This window comes from Equus asinus, chromosome 2 (genome assembly GCF_041296235.1).
Source record: "Equus asinus isolate D_3611 breed Donkey chromosome 2, EquAss-T2T_v2, whole genome shotgun sequence".
NCBI classification, from domain to species: Eukaryota; Metazoa; Chordata; class Mammalia; order Perissodactyla; family Equidae; genus Equus; species Equus asinus.
Window position 1 is genome coordinate 87,580,767 of NC_091791.1, and position 22,147 is coordinate 87,602,913.

The 22,147-nt window shown below is 49.4% G+C and overlaps 1 protein-coding gene across 2 annotated transcripts in view; it reads right to left on the minus strand.

Annotated features, from left to right (window-relative positions):
- CHAT (choline O-acetyltransferase) overlaps positions 1–22,147 on the minus strand; it is a 55,832-nt gene that overhangs the window by 18,642 nt on the left and 15,043 nt on the right. For both annotated transcript variants that reach the window (XR_011496497.1, XM_044759320.2), the window contains exons 6-8: positions 21,756–21,936; positions 19,724–19,901; positions 318–487 (exon numbers count right to left, since the gene is read on the minus strand). Coding sequence is in view for 1 of the 2 variants with exons in the window: in XM_044759320.2 (XP_044615255.2) it covers positions 318–487; positions 19,724–19,901; positions 21,756–21,936 (529 nt within the window). In the remaining variant the exon portion in view is untranslated. The remainder of the gene's footprint in view (positions 1–317; positions 488–19,723; positions 19,902–21,755; positions 21,937–22,147) is intronic.

The following is a 22,147-nucleotide window of genomic DNA, read 5'->3' on the forward strand; positions in this document are numbered from 1 at the left end:
GTTCAGTGGGAGCCCCTGGCATGCCCCCACCTTTCTGTGTGTGGCGGGAGATGGGGAGTGAGCCCCAGGTCTGACCCGGAGGCCCCCCAGGCCTGGCACAGGCTGCAGGAAGGTTACGGAACCTGACTTGGGTTTGGCCACTTGCTCCTGAGAAGAGTTCTGGCCGGTCCAGGGGCTGACCCCAATGGCACATCTCTAGCCCCTCAGCTCTGTCAGCCCCAGATGCAGCATCCTGAGCAGCAGAGGCCAGTGAGTGAGCCTGCTGGACATGAGCACGTGCCAGCTCAGGTCACAGGCCATGCCGTGGGGACACTCACCTGCAGAGACTTGTCATACCAGCGGTTCGCCCCATTCTTGCTGCAGCCTCCGCCGTGAAGGAGCTGGAGAGCCCTGTTGGTGTCGCTGAGCTCCGCGCCTCCCGGGGCATCCAGGCACACCAGGCAGACGCTGCGCTCAATCATGTCCAGCGAGTCCCGGTTGGTGGAGTCTGCAGGGCAGGCAAGCAAGGCTTAGCACCTGCCCTGCCCTGCACCTGGGATCCACTCCGCAGAGCCCCACACACCACATAGATGCCTACACGTAGGACATCCCCATCCTGAGCCCATCCTGACCCCTCCAGCCACCCCAGTGGCTGTGAAGTCAGCCAGACTGCCCTGAGCTTCTGTGCTAACCCCAGGGGCCAGCTCACCCTCAGGGTCCCTGCAAGAGGCCCGCCCTCCCGCTGCGGCCAGTTCTGCCCCCAGATGTGTGGTCACTGGTCCTGTCTGCCAGGATGAAGGGGGCTCGTACAGGGCCTTCTGCACGCACATGAGGGACATGAGACCCTCAGGCCAGACTATGTGGGGGAGGAGCTCCTGTTCCCCATCCAACAGCACCCCCCCTCTGGCACCCAAGAGCTACGTCTGGCACATAGGCATGTTTATTTGTCCTGAACTATAATTTTCAAACATCGTTTGCCAACATTTTAAAATTAGTCAGTTTCACATGAAAATCTGCAGTATGAGAATAAGAGGGTTGTGCCCCCCGTCCCCCCGCCGCCCCAGCAGTTATTCTGATGCAGAGGGTAGAGGGTAGATGGAAGGGTCAGGCTGCCCCGAACCTGTAGCCAGATGAGCCCACTGGGGCTGCTCCAGGCCCGTGGAATCCATGAGGACAAAGAGGCTAAAAGCTACAGAATTGTGCAGGAGACGTGTTACTAAGGGAGCTTGAGTTCTTCACAGGGAGCACTGGCCATGGGGTTCCTCCCCAAATAGAGGCGGGCTGGCCCTGTGAGCTGCCCCAGGCAGCTTCCTCCACCAGCACGGGGAGGCCCACGCAGCCAGCCCAGCGGGACCTCATCATGGCCGCCCTGGTGCAGCTGTGTTTCCCGTCTGCCAGTCAGGAGTTTACTGGGCGATTATGTTCTTTCTCTGCCATCCCATACATGGCGTGGGCATCAGGACTCAATGGTGAAGGCTGTGCATTGCCCAGAGATCCAGACTTCTGGGCTGGATGCTGTAACAGGATGAAGGGCAGGGTTACCCACCCCGCCCCCAAGTTCCAGGGTATTCTCTGCATGGGAAGATGGGCTGTGTGGTGTTTGGAGGCAAAGGGGCATTGTGTGGCAGAGATCGCTAGTTGCGTGTCACAATAGTCGTTCCCCCTTTAGTCATAGAACACCTGGCTTTTAGCTTGGCACAGGGACAACTGGAACTAAAACCACCTTGCCCAGCCTCCCTTACAGCTACGGTCTAAATTCTGCCAACAAGATCTAGAAACATTATATGACAGTGTTTTCCTGGAAAACTCCTTAAAGATAATTAACATTTGCTCTTTGCCCTTCTGCCCACTTTCCTCCATCCTGCTGCCTGGAACACAGGTGTGATGGCCGGAGCTCTAGTTTCCATTTTAGACCATGAGGATGAGGGCTACACTCTTGCCATGAGATGGAGGAACCCCTAGCCACCAGGTATCAGCTCTGGCCGCCTCACCTCTGGTATACATGAGAGAGAGAGAAACTTCTATTTTCTTTAAGCCACTATTATTTTGGGTTTTCTGTCACATGTAGCCAAATCTAATCCTCGCCAGGACCGTCTGGGGGTGGCAGGTTCACGCCCTCACACTGCAGGAATTAGCTGGAGCTGAGAGGCTGCATCCTTGCTCTGCCACAGTCCTCTCTCATTTATTCAGCCCCTTGGCCCCTGCAATTATCTAAATTCCAGGTCCCTGTTCAGAGGGCTACTCTTGTCATCACATAGACACATTCGGGGCTGAGGATCCCTCTGAGATGACAGTTGAGCCCTCCCCCCCACCACTGTGCTCCCACTTGTCCCAGCATCAAGGCAGGCACTTGGGTGTCCTTGGTCCTGAGTGCTGGCCCTTCTCTTTCCTGTCCTCAGCTCTGTGCCCCTTGATTCTGAGCCTGGGACACAGCCCTCTGCTTGTGCAGCCACATGCACCCCTCAGCTCCTGTCCCTTCCCCTCCCCACTGGGATCCCAGTGACTGCTGAATCCGAACTCCTCCTTTCAGAGCCTGTAGTTCTAGAGGCTTCTGTTCTTCCCGAGCATCAAGCCAAGACTTGGGCCACCGTCTCTCACGTCTGTCTGGAATCTGCCTTCTGAAGTCCAGGGAATGTGTGGGAGCAGGCTCAGGATCGCCCGCAGCCTCTGTTCACCAGCCGGGTCCTACCCGTGGGTTGGAACCAGGCACAGCAGCACCTTCCCCAGTCAGTGGGAGGCTGAGTCCACGCAGGGCCTGATGCTGCCATGGGGAACCACATCAGGAGCTCCCCCATCCTTCCTTCTGTCCAGCAAGGGACCTGGGTGGCCCTTGGTGATGTCCCATCCGCTCGCCCTGGCCTCTCTGGGCTGCACCCTTGCTTGGGCACATGGCTAGTTCCCTCTCCTGGTGCAGTCAGCCTGGAGTGGGGCGATCCCTAAGACCCTCCCACCCCAGGTCTCCTCGACACCTGCTGAGCTCACGGATGCTAAAACCACCTGTGCTGTACGTTGCTCTGTCAGGTGGCTTCTCCAGCTTCCCGAGAGGTGTCCACACATCCTCACGTGAAAGGACTCACCCAGCGCCTTCCTCCCACTTCTTGCAAATCCTCGGGGAAGGAGGTGTCTCTCACAGCAGGCCTTCTACTCTGGGAAGGAGGGGGACCAGCGAGCCAGCCCATTCTGGGGTTATCCGTTCCCCTTCCTGTCTAGAATTAGGGTTAGGAGAGCAGTGTACTTTTAGGACCACTCTGGACTGTCCTGTGGGGCCGGGATGACTCATCGCCTTCGGAACGGCCTCTTGGGCTTTCCTGGCTGATCAACTTCAGGGCTTTGGGCCACGTTCTGAGGATTGAAAGGTGAATGAGACCCAGTCGCGGCCCTGGGGAAATTCCCCTTCCTTCTGCTCCTTAAGTGTGGTGCAGTCACCGCGCCACCCTCTTCAACCTGAAACGGCTCCTACTGCCCACGAGGTAGGATCCAAACTTCTAAACATGGCCCTCTGGGCTCCACGGCTCACCTCCGGGGTCACCTTCCCTGAGTCCCTGCCTGGAGCTCCCGCCAGCCTCCTGCTACTCCCTGGACACTTGTGCACATTCGTCTCCTCACCTTAGCACAGGCTGTCCCCTAGAACGGGGCCCTTCTCCTGCTCTTCTTATCAACGCCCTGCTCGTAAAATTATCCCAAGCTCCCTAATCCTCTAATGGTGCTGGCTCTGCCCCCGGCACGGGTGGGAGCAGCCCAGACGGAGCCTCTGCCCTCCAGCCTCCTCACACCCGGAGCACGCCAGCTCAGCCACCTGCTCAGTGCAGACGAGGAGCCGCTGCTCTGTCCACCAGGACGACCTAACATAGCACCCGAACCCAGGGGTGGACCGGCCCCTCCTACACACACTGCCTCCTACTGTAGAGGGCGTGACCCCACCACTGTCCCCAGAGCCCATGCTTCAAGCAGTCACTGCCAGTCCAGCTCCCAGAGCCCTGATCTGGTCCCCTCCCCCATGCCCGTGAGCTCGCAGAGGGTGGGACCTGGGTCTCCAGCCCAAGTGGGCACAGGAAAGGGTCTACGGCTGGCAATGGACTTGAGTGTGCATGGACAGGCGAGGCTGAGATCTGTGTGCACAGCTCAGAAAGGGAGCCCAGATGGCTAATAGGAAAGGTCTGCGACCCCTCAAGTGTCAGAGAACCACTACCTTCAGGGCATGGAGCTTCATGGGATGGGAGGGTGAAGGGTGGGGAGGAGATGGACACAGGGAAGGGATCTCTTATTCTCTGCAGGGCTCTCAGCCCTGGCGCTCTCTCCTCCGGTAGGAGTCCCTGCCAATTGCCATGGTGCCCCGCCCTCCACTGTGTGCTCTTCTGGGGGGTCCTTTGGGCTCCCAGGCTGGCCAGTGACTTCAAAGCACGGGGAGGCCTTGGCCAGGCCTGGGTCAGATTCAAATAGGCAGAGAGGAAGGGAGAAGCATGTCAGGAGGAAGATAACAGTGTGGGGAAAGGCTCTGAGAGCTGGGGAGTAGAAACCTAAGCTTGCGGGTGGAGTTTGTGGGTGAGCAGACCCCCCCAGGCTGCAGTTTGACCCCAGCTTCCGGGTGCAGGCATGCAGGATCTAGGCCAGGCTGGAAGAACACAGTGAAGGGATGCTTTTCGCTAACCTTTGTCGGGCTCCCACTCAGATTGTGCTAGGCATCCATCTCGGCACTCCTATTGATGAATATGAGATAGGCATTAATATCATCCCCATTCACGGGGGGAGCAGAGAAGCTAAATGTCTTGCCTGAGGTAATCCCATAAATGGAGGGAGCTGGACTTGATCCCAGGCAGCCGACCACAATGCCCAGACGGGGAGCAGATCAACAAGGGCCGTGAATGGCAGGCTCGGGAATGTGGCCTTCATCTAGCCACACCAGAGAGCCACTGAAGGACCATGGGTAGAGGTTGATATGGTCAGAGCAGAGTCTAGGATGTCTAGCAGCTTAAGGAGGATGTGGGCCTGGAGCCTGGCCAAGGGGCCATGGGCAGCCCCAATGCTGCACACCTTGGCCCTGTTGAGCTCACCTCGGTGAGCTGTGAGAGCCCAGGCTTGGTATCTGCCTACACCAAGCTTTCCTTAGAAACAGCCCCAAGGCCAGTGTGGAGCGAGAAAGCCGCAGCTCCCCAGGAAGCCCACAGCAGGCCTGTCCAGCCAGGAGGCTAGGGAGCAGGCCTGATGCAACCTCTGGGCAAGAAAGTAGAAGATTGACACTCTCCTTCCCAGCTGGGCAACTCGAGGCTGGCAGCAAAAAAGGACAGCTCCCCGGGCATCAGGCCCCAGCCACCTCCAGGCAGGAGAGAGGGACCCCTGAGGAGGGGCTGAGCCATCACCGCCGCATGCAGGTCATGCAAGGCCCCGCAGCTCTGCACCAACCAACAGGAACCAGGACCTGGCTCATTAGACACAGTGAAATGGGAGCAGGACAGCAGAGCTGGGTGCCAGGTGGCCTTGCAAATGAACGCCCTGCGTATGAGTAGCTGATCGGTCAGATGCTGACAAGTTTATCGTGTAAGGCAGAAAATGAACTACACCCAAACTCATCCACCATGACTCCGGCCCAAATGTAATGGAAACTCGGGGCGGTGGGCTGCAGGCACGCGGCGGGAGCCGTTTGTCTTGTGACATCCTCATCGAGCACACGGAGGCTCATTTAATGGGGTAAATCCATCTTCCTCAAGGAGCCCCTGCTTAATAGTGAGAAGTCGGAGTTGAGTAATAGGAGGAGCTGGCCCTGCCACCCACGCCTGGGGAGTTGGCAGCTTTGATGATGCAGAAATTCCAGAGGCCACGAGGCCTTGGAGGCCTCAGGAGCTTCTGTTAGAGGTGGAAAGCTTACACACTGTGACTAAGATGAACAAAGACGAAATGAATGCAGCACTTCTGCCTTTGGAGGGCTGCAGAACTCTCCGGAGCTGCTCTCCCACACATTCACCAGTGCACGCGCATGCACACACACACACACACACACACACAGCCCTCTCTAGGACACTTGCCCTCTCTGATCTATTCCCTGGGAAGATGCCTAGTCAGATTTCTACTGTCCTGCCTCACATGGTCCAGGCAGATGGAGGCACCGGGCTCCTTCTCTGAGGCTGAGAGCTTCTAAACCTTTGTCAGTCCCATCTGAGCATCTTTCCTCCCCATAAGAAGGGTCATATTTTCTTTTGGGAGGAAAATCTGCCATCATGCACATATTCTCTATTCTATGGCATACAGGGTAATCTTTATGCGCCCAGTCCCCAGAGGCTATGAGAATTCCAACACAAGCATTTCTTGCCCAGTGAAATTTGGTCTTGCAAATCAGAACTGCTTTGACTTGAGTTACAAAAGCCTCTTTGAAGAGGCCAAGAGAGAGGGACTTCTGCTTCCGGGAAGATCAAGTGGACCTTTCCCTATTCCTCCCACTGAAAGCCCTGGGCACTACATTTTAAAAAAATGTAGGAAGACTCTGAAAGATGGAGAGAGGAGGGCAGAGCAGCTAGGGACCTCAGAACCCAAGGAACAACGTGATGGTGGGTCCCTTGGCTGTTACGGACTGAATTGTATCCTCTCCCCACCAAATTCTTCTGTCGAAGCCCTAATCCCCAGTGTGATTACATTTAGAGACAGGGCGTTTAAAGAGGTAATTAAGGTTAAAGGAGATCATACGGTGGGACCCTATGGGACCCTAAACCGAGAAGACGGTTGTCCTTATAAGAGGAGGAAAAGACACCAGGGAAGCATGTGCACAGAGAAGAGACCGTGTGAGGATATAGTGAGACGGCAGTCATCTCCAAGCCGGGCAGAAAGACCTCAGGAGAAACCAACCCTGCCGACACCTTGATCTTGGACTTCTAGCCTCCTGAGCCATGAGAAATAAATTGCTGTTGTTTGATCCACTCAGTCTGTGTATTTGTTATGGTAGCCCTAACACCGGCTTTTCTGTTTGACCTAAAATATCCCAACAACATGAAAACACAAACAAGTGGACCAAAAAAAGCCCAGCAAAAGCCTACTCTCTTTAAAAGGACCAGGTAAGGGGTAGACTAGCAAGACAGAAAACTTTTAGGTAACAACCCCCCACCGCATGCCAGACAAGGCTGAGTGTGGAGTCTGTAATGAAGCATCTCAACCTCTGGTGGTATCAGAGAAGGCATGGTCTCAGATGGAAGCTGGGACTTCCATCTCCATCCACCAACCACCATCCAAGCTGCTCCCCTCACAGTAGAGACCAGGGAGGAGCCTGAATTCCCAACCCCCACCACCAGGAACTAGGAGTCCCACCACTCCTGCGGTCATTACAGGCCACACAAATAACCCGGGCTTCTCCCCGCACCTGGCTGTAACAAGGCAGTGCCTGCCTGCTTCCTCTGCTGGAGCAACGTCAGAGGAAGCCCATTAAAACAGGAGCTTTAAATAAGATCCAGGGTCTCATATCTAATACATCCAGGTTTCAATAGACAATCACTTGTCATGCCAAGAACCAGAGAAAGCTCAACTTGAGGAAAAAACACAATCAGTAGAATCTGAGATAACACAGATGCTCGAATTACATGACAAATATTTTTACATCAGTCATCACAAATATGCTTCCACAACCAACTAGGGACACATTTGAAACAAACGAAAAAAAGGGGAAAGTCTTGACTAAGAAATAAAAGATATAAAGAAAAGCAAATGAAAGTGTTAGAACTGAAAAATATAATAGCCAATATAAAAAGCTCAGTGGATGGGCTTGACAGCAGAATGTAGGGGGCAGAGAAAAGAATTAGTGAACTTGAAGATAAAACCATAGAAATTAGCCAGTCTAAACAGAGACAAAGCAGACTAAGAAAAAGAGAACAGAGCCTAAGGGATCCGTGGAACAAAAAATGTAACAATCATGTCGCTGGAGTCCTAGAAGGAGAGGAAAAAGAGCAGGGCAGGGAAGAACTCAGAGAAATAATGGCTGAAAACTTCCCAAATTTGGCAAAAGACACAAACCTAAAGATTCAAGAAGCTCAGTTAATCCCAAGCAGGATAAAGTCAAAGAAATCCACACTAAGACGTATCATAGTCAAACTTCTGAAAACTGAAGACAAAGAAAAAAATCTTGAAAGCAGAGAGAGAGAGAAATGACACTTTACCTTTAGGGGAAAAAACAATGCAAATTATAGCATATTTCTCTCCAGAAACCATGAAGGCTGGTAGGAAGTGGCACAACCTTTTTCAAGCACTGAAAGAAATGAATTATCAACACAGAATTCAATGTCTAGCAAAAATATCCTTCAGGAATGAGGGAGAAAATAAAAACATTCTCAGATGAGGAAAAATTAAGAGAATTTGTCCCCAGCAGAGCTACCCTAAAAGGATGCCTAGAGGAATTTCTCTCACAAAGAAAGGAAATTGTATAAAAAAAGGAACATTGGAACATCAAAAGGAAGAAAGAACAACAGAAAGAGTAAAAATCTTAGTAAATAATTTTTCATTTTCTTTTTGAGTTTTTAAAATTATATTTCACAGTTGAAGCAAAAATTATAACACTGCCTAATATGGTTCTAAATTTATATTAGAGGAAATATTTAAGATGATTATATTATAAATGGAGGAGAGTAAAGGGATGTAAAAGGTGGTAAACTTTCTACATTTCACGAGAACTGGCAAAATTTCAACACCAATAGATTGTGATATATTATGTATATATAAGGTAATGCCTATAGAATCCACTAGAAAAAGCTATACAAATGGATACACTAAAAAACACTACAGATAAATCAAAACGGAATTCTAAAAAATGTTCAAGTAACCCACAGGAAGGCAGGAAAAAGAAAGCAAGAACTGAAAAACAGAGCAAACAAAACATAAAATGGCAGAGTTAAACCCAAGCATATTAATAATTACACTGATAGAAATCGACAGAGTAGATTAAAAATCATGTCCCAGCTATATGCTATCTACAAGAAACTCACATCAAATATAACGATATAGGTTGGTTGAAAGTCAAGGAAAAGAAAAAGATATATCAAGCAAACATTAATCAAAAGAAAACAAGAGTGGCTATATTAATATCGGGTTAAGTTAACTTCAGAGCAAAGAGAAGTATCAGAGACACTGAGGGATGTTACATCCGCCAAGAATATATAGCAATCCTAAATATGTATGTATCAAATATACCACAAAATAAATGAAGCAAAAACTGACAGAACTGAAGGGAGAAATAGACAAATCCACAATCATATTTGGAGACTTCAACACCCCTTTCTCGATAATTGATACAACAACTAGACAGAAAGTCAGTAGGGATACAGAAGAACTCAACACCATCAATCAACAGGACTGACATTTATAGAGCATTCCACCCAAAACCGCAGAATACACACCCTTTTCCAGTGCCCTGAGAACACACATGCCAAGGGTGACCATCGTGTCCGAGGCCATGAAACATCCTCAACAGATTGAAAAGAATTGAAATCATACAAAATGTGTTCTCTGACCACTGGAATCAAAGTAAAAATAAATAAGAGAAAAAGTTCCAAACAGTTGATAACTAAACAACACTCTTCCAAATAATCCAGGAGTCAAGAGGGAGTCTTAAGAGAAATTTTTTAAAAAGCATTGAAATTAATGAAAATGTACATATGCCCTATCAAAATTTGGGAGACACAGCTAAAGCACCATTGAGAGGGAAATGTATAGCACACATGCTGACATCAGAAAAGAGAAGTCTCAAATGAATGATATAAGTTCTCACTTCAAGGATCTAGAAAAAGAAGAGCAAAATAAACCCAAAGCAAGCAGAAGGAAGGAAATAACAAAGAACAGAAATCAATGAAATTAAAATAGAAGAAAAAAGAAAATCAATGAAAAGAAAGCTGGTCCCTTTAAAAGATCAATCAAATCTCTAGCAAGACTAACAAAGAAAAACAAAAGGGAGAAAAGACACAATATCAAGGATGAAATAGGGCAATCACTACAGAGCCTGCAGACATCAAAAGGACAATGAGGAAATACTATGAACAACTCTACAGACAAGAATTTGACAACTTAGATGAAATGGACCAATCCTTTGAAAAGTATAAACTATCACAATGAACCAAATACGAAATAGATAATTTGGATAGTCCTGTTAACTGTTAGAGAAATTGAATTTGTAAGTTTAAAACTCCAGAAAAAAGAAATCTCCAGGCCCAGATGGTTTCACTGGGAAATTCTACCAAACATTTAAGGAAGAAATAACACCAATGTACACAATTTCTTCCAGATCATATAAAAGGAGGAGACACTTCTCAATTCATTTTATGAACCCAGTGTTACCCTGACACTGTAACAAGCTAAAGACAGTACAAAAAACAAAACAAAACAAAAACACAAAAACCAACCATTTATAGACCAATAACTCTCATGAATGTACATACAAAAAAATAGAACAATAGTGGCCAGCCCACTGGTGTAGTGGTTAAGTTTACATACTCTGCTTCAGCAGCCCAGGGTTCACGGGTTTGGATCCTGGGTTTGGACCTATATACCACTCATTAAGCCATGCTGTGGTGGCGTCCACAAAATAGGCATACAAAATAGAGGAAGACTGGCACAGATGCTAGTTCAGCGACAATCTTTCTCAAGCAAAGAGAGTAAGATTGGCAACAGATGTTAGCTCAGGGCCAATCTTCCTCACCAAAAAAAAAAAAAATACATATATATGTGTGTGTGTATATATATATATATACACAGAGAGAGAGAACAATATATAAGCAAATAGAACTAAGCAACTTATAAAAATTATACACCATGACTAAGTGGGGCTTCCTTTATGGATGCAAGGCTGGTTCGATGTTTGAAAATTAATCAATGTAATCCACCTTATTAACAGGGTAAAGGTGCACATATGTATGGTGACAGACAAAAATTAGACTACTGGTGGTGAGCACAATGAAGTCTGTTCAGAAATTGATAAACAATAATGTACACCCGAAATTACACAATGTCATAAACCATTATGATTGCAATAAAATTACTGGAAATAAAAAAGAAAAACCACCTCATGAGAGCAATTGATGCAGTAAAAATATCTGACAAGATTCACCATCTATTCATGATAAAAATCTCAAAAAACTGGGAATAGAAGGGAACTTCCTCAACTTCATAAAGAAAATCTACAAAAAAGGTTATAGCTAACATCATACTTAAAGGTGAAAGACTGCATGCTGTCTGCCCAGGATTAGGAACAAGAAAGGATACCCACTCTTACCACTGCTCTTTAATGTAGTACTGGAAGTCCTGGCCAGTGCAATAAGGCAAGAAAGGGAATAAAAGGGATACAGATCAGAAAGAAAAAGCAACTGTCCCTGTTTTCACACAACATGATTGTTTATGTAGAAAATTCTAAGGAATCTACAAAAACAACGATAAAACCAAAACCTCCTAGAACTCATAAATGAGTTCAACAGTTCATAGGATAAGAGATAAACATACAAAAATCAATTGTGTTTCTGTATACCCGAAATGTATGCAAACACCAAAATTAAAAATGCAATACCATTACAATCATGCAAAACAAATTAAATACTTCAGTGTAAATCTAATAAAGCTGTAAGGATTTGCGTGCTGAAACTACAAAACACTAATGAAAGGAAGCAAAGATCTAAGCAAATGGGGAGATATACCATGTTCGCGCATCAGAAGACAACACAGTGAAGGTGTCAGCTCTCCACAGACTGATGCACAAGTTTAACACGGCTCCCGTCAAAATCCCAGCATGACTTTTTGTAAATATGGACAAGATCGTTCTAAAATCTGTGTGGAAAGGCAAAGGAACTAGACTAGCTAAAAGAATTTAGAAAAAAGAATAAAGTTGGCGAAATCAGTATATCCAATTTCAAGACTTATTATACAGCTACATAACCAAGAATGTGTAGTACTGGCAGAGAGACGAGCATATAGATCAACGGAAGAGAATAGAAAACCTCACAATAGACCCACATTAATATGCCCAACTGATTTTGACAAAGAAGCAAAAGTAATTCAATGGAGGAAGGATGGCCTTCTCCATGATTGTTGCTGGAGCAATGGGACATCCATAGGCCAAAAACCAAACCAACTCGAATATAAATCTCACATCTCATAAAACTTAATTCAAAATAGATCAACTTAAATATATAATGTAATATGTATTATAAAATTTTTAGAAAAAACATAGGAGAAAATATTTGGGATCTAGGGCTAGGCAAAGAATTCTTAGACTTGACACCCAATGCACGATCTATAAAAGGAAACATTTATAAATTGGACTTGATCAAAACTAACCACAGTTACTCAGTGAAACAGCCTGCTAAGAAGAGGAAAAGATAAGCTACAGATTAGGAGAAAATATAAAACCATATATCTAATAAGGGCTAGAAAAGAATACATAAACAACTTTCAGAACTCACAGGAAAAAAAAAAGAAAAAGAAAAAACCCAAATCCAAACAATCCAATTAGAAAACGAGCAAAAGACACGAAATGATATTTCACTAAAGAGGATATATGAATTAGCACATAAAAAGATATTCATCATCATTAGTCATTGGAGAAACGTAAATTAAAACTGCAATAAATAACTACACACCTGTCAGAGTGGCTAAATGAAAAATCATGACAACACCAAATGCTGGCGAGGATGCAGAGAAACTGGGTCACTTATGCATTGCTGGTGAGAATGTAAAACGGTGCAGCTGCTCTGGAAAACATTTTAGCAGCTCCTTAAAAAATAAACATGTGGCTATCATATGACCTAGAAATTTCATTCCTGGGCATTTTTCCTGAAATGAAAACTTATGATCACACAAAAGCCTATACATATATGTTCATAGCGGCTTTATTTGTAATAGCCAGAAAGTAGAAACAACTCAGTGTCCTTCAGTGGGTGAATGGTTACATTACACATTATGATACATCCACACCACAGACTACATAAATAAAAAAGAATGAACTGTTGACACAGGCAACAGCTTGGATGACTCTCCAGAGAATCATCCTGAGTGAAAAAAAGCCAATCTCAGAAGGTTACATACCATATGATTCCATTTATATAACATTCTTGAAACAGTAACACAGAAATGAAGAATGGATTAGCGGTTGCCACGGGTTGAGGAAGGGTGGGGCTGGGAGGGAAGTGGGCGTGGCTATAAAGGGCAACGCCTGGAATCCTTGTGGGGACGAGAATGTTTGTATCTTGACTGTATCAATGTTAATATCTGGATTGTGATATTGCACTATGGTTTTGCAAGATGTGGGCATTGGGAAAAAAGGGTACAAGTGACATTCTTTCTTACAAGTGCGTGTGCATCTGCAATTATCCCAAAGTACGTTTAACTTAATTAAAAAAAAAAAAAGAACTCAAGAGCCAAGAATTGCTCTTTCCTCTGGGTTCTAACCACTCTTCCCACAAAGTCAGATTTAAAGAGCTATCGTATTTTCAGAATTAGGGGAGAGGTGGCGAGTGGAGGAGGGCAGGAGACACACAAAAACGCCTTCCAGCTACCTCGTACCCATATATCATTGCGCTGCCCGTGAGATGGAACCTGAGCACCAGAAAGACCACGACCAGGGAGGAATGAAAGAGGAGACATGTCTGGGGTGTGCACACAGAGTGTGGGGTATGTGGGAGCCTGGGGAAGGAAAAGAGCATCCGGGTGCAAACAAAAGGCTAGGGTTCCACACGAGGACTACAGGCCACTCAGCCTGAGGTCACAGGCCACTGTCACTGAACCACATGGACAGTGCCCTGTCAACAGGGGCCCATTTTCACTTCACCAAATTTTTCCAGAGAGGTTGTGGGCCTTGGGCTAAACATCCTCAGAGTGTTTCCCCAAATCTCATAAGAGTTATCATTTAGAGAACACCCTCTATGCGCCAGGCACCAGACGACACGTTTTGCAGCCCCTCTGCAGCCCACCAGTCATATCCACAGGATGGGGCTCCATCTCCATATTCTAGCCCACACAGCCAGGCTCCAGGGGACAGCAAGGAGGGGCAGGTCAGGCCCAGCCCTCTTGCCCTGGACCACGTGCCTTTCCCTGTCTGGATGCTCTGGTCCATAAAAGCCTTCTTGCCTCCACTGTGGGACGGAGGCGGGGAGGCATTGGCCCCAGTGCCCCCACCCCCACACCCCAAGAAAACAGCCTTCAGCCTGAGAGCCTAGGAGGTATTTCTGGGCCAATTAAATCAGAGAGGCTGTTATTGCTAATGTGTAATTGGTTTTAAAATCAGCAGACTTGCCTATCCCTGGATGACAATATTTAAATAGCAAAATGCCCCATCCCGAGTGGTTCTTGTAAACCATGACCAAAGCCTTGTGCAGACGCAGCCACCTTCTGTCAGCTCCCTCCTTGAAAGCAGTGGCTCAGCTCTAATTGGTTGCTGGGGATAAATATTTACGGGACTGTGTAAACGGAGGCATCTGCCTCTAAAGTCTGTTTGCAGGATCTCCACGGCAGTACCCAGGAAAGCCAGCAGGCTGGGAGGGGGCAGCTCTCTGAGCTGGCCATCCTTTTCTTCAAATTGACAAGCGCTGTAGTCTTCCAGACTCAGGGCTGAATGTCTAATTAAATTTCCAGGCCAGGATAACGGTGTTGGCTCCTCCTGGGTTCAGGAAGGCCACAGCTCCGTGGCCTGGCGGAGAGGGAGGTCCTGAGAGCATGCGCATGCCCCTCCCGAGGCCCCGAATCCCATCCCTGCTTCCTGGGCCCTTGGGAGACAGATGCCTCCGGGTCAGTCCCAGCTCCAACACTGGCCACCTGAAGGGTGGGGACTACGTCAACCTGTGGCAGACACAGCCTCCTCTGTTCTGTAGGGATGACATCCCCACCTCACGTTACAGACACACACACCCACGCGCACACACTGTAACGACAACTTAAAGCAACAAGGGACAGAAAGTGCCCAGGACAGGGCCCAGCATCAAGGGGACCTCCATGTACAGTAGCTGCTAATATCTGAATAAGTGGGTCCCCATCTGAGCTGCGCATGAGGGTGCTTTAAAAGTACACATTCCTTGGCGTCACTCCTGTCCCACTGGAAAATCGATGGGAGTCAGGAATCCGGGTTTTTTTAAGGAGCTCTCCAGATGATCCTCATGTCGCCGGTCAGCCCCAGTCGCACTGACCTTAACCCTCCTGGGCTTAGCCTCAAGTCCCACTGGCCACAGGAAACCCTCCTGGGCTATGACAGGCAGAGGGGTGAGGCCCCCAAATTCCCTCAGGGCTCCTGTTGGAGACATTCCTTTGGTTTTATCCCGTCCACACTCGTCCTAACAATTCTGCTTATTCAGGTCTCCCCAGCAAGACTGCAGGCCTCTGGGGGGCAGTGATGGTCCTGCCGGGTCTCGTAGCCCTTGTTTCCCCAGGAGGGCACTCGGCATTGGCTGCGGATGATCAGGATGCTGATAGAGACGGCAATACCCACACTCATCCTGTACCGTGTCCTCACTGAGCTCTGTGTCAGAAGTGCGTGTGAGGGGCTATGGGGTGTGGGGACACAGGGCACAGAGGAAGGACATGGGCTTTTCGGCAGACAGTTGGCTCCACTGCTCATGGAGTGTGCCACACGGACAGTTACTGGACCTCCATGAGCTCCACTCTCTCAGTGTCACAGCAGAGGGCCAGGCTGGGGAGCCTGGGAGCTCACAGAGGAAGCCGTCCTGGTTGGGGGGCAGGGTGGAGGCTCAGGGACCGTCTCTCAATGGAGAGAGGGTTGACGAAGTCAATCACCCCACTGGGCCTCAGTGGACCCTATAAGAATTCAGGGGTGGATTTTGTCTGAGCTCAGGGACCTCAGTCCAGGCCTCCGCCAGGACAAGAGAAGCTCAGCCTGGCCGAGGTCTATCACCGGACAGCACCTGACTGGGCCCAGTGCCCATGGGCATTGTTTCTCTGCCCAGGTCCCAGGAGGGGAGAACTTGGGACTTCAGCTGAGATGCCCTGAAAAGCTCAACCCATCCCACAATGTTAATTGTGACACTGTTGTGGTCCAGAAAGACCCCCCCCCCCCCCAACCCAACAACAAGCCCCCACAACCACAGCCAGGCAGCCACGCCTGGAAGCAGGAGAAAGTAGTTTCCCAGAAGTTAAGGATTTGGGAGCACTGTTTGCAATGATGGCCACCCTTCCTGGGTCTCTGGCTGGCACTCCCATGCCCTGTTGCTCTGGTATCCCCTGTGCGGACTCAGCCCTCATCCCCTCGCCTTTCCTCTTTCCTGAATCCTTCATGATGCCTGACAAGTGGCAGCCAGTCCCCCTGCATCCTTGACTTTTTCTGAAAGTGTTCCATTCACCTTATGCCTCAACTGGAAGGTGGCATCCCCAGAGGGGAGTGCTTCCCTGTGCCCTCTCACAGGAGACTGTTCTTTTCCGACACACTCACATACCCCAGGGCCAGGTAGGGTAGGTGGCTTCTTTCTCACTGTTCTCGCTCCTACATGATTCCTCTCTCCTCTTTCCTTTTGGAGCCACAGCTGGTAGACCTTTACCCCCCATCCGCATCATCCTCCTTGTTGCTGTGCTCCACCGACCTCCTCACAACTCCATGGGCCCAGGTTTCTGTTTTCCCTGAACCAGCGAAAGTCCTCTTATTCTCTGGGTCCCGTCTCCTTTTGCCTCTGAAAGAATCCCACCCCCCTATTTGCCTCCTCTGTCCTCACTGATAATTCCTGAATTATGACCATGCACTCGTCTACATACAGCCATGCATTTGCCTCTCCTACTAAAAAGACTTCTGTCGACCCCCATTCTCTTCCAGCAACTCCTCCATTTTTCTGCTCCTTTTAATGCCAAAATGTCTGAAAAGAGTCATCCACACTTACTGATTCTACTCATTGACCGTCTCCTCAACAATCTCTGCCTGCTGTTGGGTCACCTCCATCAGCACACGACCATTCTTTCTTCCTACCACTCCAGTCTGACCTTTGTGAAAGTCACCTACGACTTAGGGTGGCCATGCCCACAGTTTCGTCTTTGTCTTGCTCTTCCTTGAGCTCTCGGCAGCATTCTGCATGGTTGGCCTCTCCCTCCATCCCTCTTGGATCTCTGTGACTCATCTTGTGTTCTCTCGACTTCACGGGCTGCTCTTTCTCAATCCCCTTTGCGTCTTTCTCTACCTGACCTCAGAGGCCCCGTTCTTCTGTTTTGAGATGATCTCACCCAGGTCCATGACTTTAGATGCCACTTATGTGCTGATGGCACTCAAATTTATATCTCTGTACTGACTTCTCCCTTCAGCTCCAGACACGTAGATCTAACTTGATGTCTCCACTTACATGACTCAAGGCATCTCACATCTAAGGTACTTGGGAGGGACTTCCCCATCCTGTACCCACTTCCCCAACCTAGCTCCCATCTCAATGAATGGTACCACCATCTACTCACTTGCTCAAATAAAAAGCCTGGGAATCTTTCTTGCTTCTCATTTCCTTCCTATCACTTCAACTTTGAAATATATCTAGACCCCACCCCTGTCTTTCCATCTCCACTCTCCACTCTAGCCCAGGTTACCATAATCTTTCAATTCTACTCTGAAATAGTTTTCTAAGGAGTTTCCTGTTCCAGGAAGGAGGGCTCTGTGAAGGCTTGGTTTCCTGCTGTGCAGACGACACAGTCAGTGCTAACTGGATTAATAGGATTTCCAAAGGGAAGGCGCGTGTGCCCTCTCCTTTCTGTCGCGCTTCCCTTGGAAACAGCGCTTCCATTCAGAAAGCCAGATCAAGTGCCATTAACAAATTAATTCCGATTAGTGAAGCCTAAGCACTCAGACCTCAAGGCAATCCCGGCCAGTCCTGCGGGGACACGGCTTGGGCCTGGCCTGCTAATAAAGTGGAAACCGTACTGGAAGCAGAGGCGGTGATTTTGATGCCTGCCTCTGTCCCTGGAGGGGAGAAGAGTGGGATTTGATTACACCGTGGTCTCCTGAGGGAGTGAACTCACTTTCAAACGCTGAGTTATTACTTCCCCAACTTGGCGATTGGCTTTGTGAGAACAGGTCAGCTCTCACACCTCCCCGTGGCCTGTGCAGCCCCCGATTTAGGACAGAGCATTCTGCAGGTGCCCAATAATTGATTGAAAGGATCATTAACTGGTAAGTGGGAAATAAATCTGGGGCTCTGTATCATCAGTCACCCTTCATTCTCTCATTTAACAAATGTAATTGGGCACCTACTGTGTTTGGCACAGCAGATTCAGAAATAAACCCAGCAGACAAGGCCGGGGTTCTCCCGGACCTTATGGACTGGGGGAGCCAGCAACCAGCATGAATCAAGCAAAGGAAAAGCTGACTTCAGAGAGTGAGAAATGCGATCAAGATGAGAAAACCGGTCAAGGTGACAGAGTGTATGTGTGTGTGTGTGTGTGTGTGTGTGTGTGTGTGTGTGTGTGTGTGTGTGTGGCGGGAGGGGTGGGTGCTCAAGGAGGGCCTGGGGCTAGCGGAGTTCTGGCTGATGCAAGGAGCCAGCCAGCTCTGGGGGAAGAACTTTCCAGGGAGAGGGACCAGAAAATGCAGGTGCCTGTTGCCAGGGAGCCGGGCCCCACCCCCCTCCCATTCTCCCAGTACGTCCAGCACGGCCATCTTCGCTGGCCAGGCAGCTCTCCTCTCCTCGCAGTACCGGGTGGGGCAGACACACCCCTGCTGGGCAGTCGGCTTTGCCTGCAGTCAGTCTGCCCACCTGGATGCTGTCCCTCCCACCCCTCTCACTCATGTCCCAGGGCTTTGCTCAATCCCCACCTCTTGCAACAAAGCCTTTCAAAAGCCTCCCATTAAGAGGGCTCCCTCCCCAGTCTGAAACCCTGGAGTGCTTATTTGGCACCTGCTGGCTGTATCTCCTCACATGGGGAGACACTGCATTACCGGGTGTTTGAATCTCCTCCCCACGCCCTCTCTCCGCTTGTTCCTATTGAGCGGGCTACTCAGGGCAGGGGCTTCATCCTCTCCATGTCTCACACTGCCCAGGCTCAGCCCAGGGCCTCAGTTTACAGACACGTAGGGTGTCTAATGGCCGCCCAGCCAGATGGAAGCCCGAGGGCAGATGGAGGCAGGCTCACGAGAGACTCGCCTCTCATCCCAGCATCTCTAACATAGCCAAGAAAGGAAGGCACTCCATCTGGTTCCTGGGACCAGGGCTAGCTTTGGATTCGAAAAGTAATTTCCAGAAGGATGATTTAAAAAATTGAAGACTCTTCCCGGCTTTCTTATGGAAATGCTTAGAAACTTTCATAAAAGCAGTAGCCAGCCAGAAGAATAAGGTCAGCTTGAAGAGGAAAAGTTCTAGGACCAAGAAACTGCACAGAAGAGGCGGACAACCACCCTCCCACAGGTGAGCTCCACCCCGAATCCCCATCTGACAGCTCTCCCCAAGACTCAGACCCCTACAATGAGTGCAGTCTGCACCCCGCAGTAAAACACAATTGCTTCACTGTGGCCAGCCTTCCTCCAGCTCGAAACCTTTCCTCCCTCCATGTTCCCAGACATCCCAGGATTCCAGTGCTGGTCAGCCTCACCCAGACAACTAGAATATTGTCAGAGGAAACACAAGGGTGCGAAAAGTGCCTTCAGCGTCCAGGCACCTGGGCTGACAGCAGGACTTCCCGTCGCCATTGGTCCCAAGTTGGGGGGAGGCCTGAGCTCCCCATGCCATGGCAAATGGGGATGAAGCATGGTGCCTGGCCCTGGAGGAAGGAGAGCCAGCGGGCATGAGGATGAGATGAGCGTGGAGACGTGCTGGGCACTGCTGCTAACCTTTCACGAGGACCGTCCTGGCCTCAGCCCACTCGCTCCTCCCGTCTGACGTCAGCAGGCCGATTGGAGGCAAGCGTTCATCCTCGTTGGAAGCCATTTTGACTATTTTCCTCAACTGAGTGAACAGATCCCCCTCACTGAGACGGCGGAAATTAATGACAACATCCAAGACAAAGAACTGTGGGGGAAACAGGTCAAACGTCACGCATGGTGGGCGGCCTGAGGCGTCAGGCCTCCACCGAGCCCTCATGCGTGAGCACGGATGGGAGATGCTCGGGCCCAAGCTTCCCAAGTATGTGATGGTTCCGAACAGTCACAATTTGGGGACCAACCCAGTGCTATTGAGTGTGCTGGACTCCAAGCTGCTCCAACTCAAAGAAGGCCATTAACTAAACTTAGCTAAAAGAAAACTTGTTCCTGTGGTCCCTAGTTCTCATGAAACCATTGTATTTGTGGGGAATTGAGTATAAATTGGTACAACTCCGTTGGAGAGCAGTATCTATCAAAACTAAAAATGTGCATACCCTACGATTCAGCCATTACTCTTAAAAATACACACTTTAGCCCAAGGCTTAGAGCAACATATACCCACATGCCCCAGAAGAGTTGCAAAGTAACGTGCGTGTCAGCCTTGTTTGCAACAGCAAAATGGGAGACAGAGCCTGAACGTTCTCCAGTGGGGGAACTGCTAAGTGACATGTAATGTTCGGTGTATGTCTACCCAGCAGTTAAAGGAATGGACTAGCTCTCAATACAGCCACGGGGATAGATCTCAAACACACTGGTGAGTGGAGAAAAAAAGAACTCAGCAAATAACATGCAGGGGAGGATTAAAATGGAAAAACAATGCACAAAATGCTCTATGCATATGTGCATGCATACGCATGTGTCCCTGCGTGTGCCTTGTATGTAGGGCCTGTGAGCTGTCATTCAGCAGCTTTGACGCTAGAACCTCGGGCTTCATAAAGGGTCTTATTCCTAGACCTTTCTCAGCAGATTGACCTCAGTACCTGGTCCCACACCCTGAGCAGCATACATGTGGCCTGGTCCAGAGCAGGAGCCCTGAGAGCATTTCTGGAAGGGATGGATGCTGTGGCATGTGGGGGCTGGGAAATGCTCAGTTTGACTCTTGAATGAAGTGGGAGGAGGGTTCTCATTTTGTGGCCAGCCGGGGTGTCGAGTGGGCTTCAAACCTGGGAACAACCACCCTCGGCTGGCAGGCTTTCCCTAAGCTCCCAACTTTGACTGGAAGTGTGAGCTGAGCCCAAGAAGAAAACACGACAGAACAAATACCAGGGGAGAACCTGGGATGGGCGTCAAACTTGGGTTTTAGCAAAAGTCAAAACAAAACAGCTTTTGTCAGATGAAATATTTGTGTGAAGCCTCAATATATAGAATATAAAGTCTTCTGGGCATTGGCAAAGGGTCAGGAGCCCTCATGTTCAGCCTGTCCCGTGGGCCCCCAGGGGCTCTTGTTGGCTCCCTGGAACCCAGTCTGAAGACCTGAGCTACAGCAGAGGGAGTGTGCACTTGTGGCATTGGCCAGTCCTAGGCATCCTTCCCACCCTGGGACAAGCCTCTTAACTTGTCTAAGTCTCATTCCTCATCTGCCAAATGCAGAGTCCAAGGCCCCCTCTGTAGGGTTACCAGAGGATCAGATACGATGAACATGTGTTAGTGTCAAGGCCACGGCCTGAATGTGGAGGTCCATAAAGCTTTCTGTCTGGGTGACTGCATGTGGAGCGGCTAAGGTCTCATTAACGACCTTCAGTCCGTCCAGGAACTTCTTTCATCCTAACCTGGCTGGTCAGGGCTAAAATGAGAGCCCAGCAAAAGCATTTTGAATTGATAACTCTCATTCTTAAAAGGCAACCAGTGGAGAGAAATGGGACTGACTGGGAGTCAGGAGACCCCATTCTGAGGCCAGTCTGCCCCCGTGCACCATGTTTCTCCCGGAGAGGCTAGGCACTGGATGAGCACGCATGCGCCCCTCCCCCAGCCCAAGAGGCTGCTGCAGCAAGGGGCCCCTTACCTGGTTGCAGCAGGCCACGATGACATGCTCGGGCTCGGGCATGACACTGCTCTTCTGGGCCACCAGTGTGTCCTGGGTGTGGCCGGGGAGCCGGTAGGAGGAGAAGAGCCCGTAGTATTGCTTCATACAGAGGGGCTGTCCTGACAGCTGGCCCTTGGCGCAGTCGGTGGGGATGGAGTGGCTGGAGGGGGACAGCGGGGTGGCGGAGGCAGGCCATAAGAGGATGGAGGGAGCAGGGAGTCAGGACTGGTCCTACTGAAACTTGCTTTGGGAAAGCAGGGCACAAAATCCAAAACTGTATTACGCAGGCAGTCAAAGAGCTCTGTACCCCACTTTTTAGAGTAGTGGTGCGCCCCCTTTCCACGGCCCATGGAGACCCTCAGGGTGTCCTC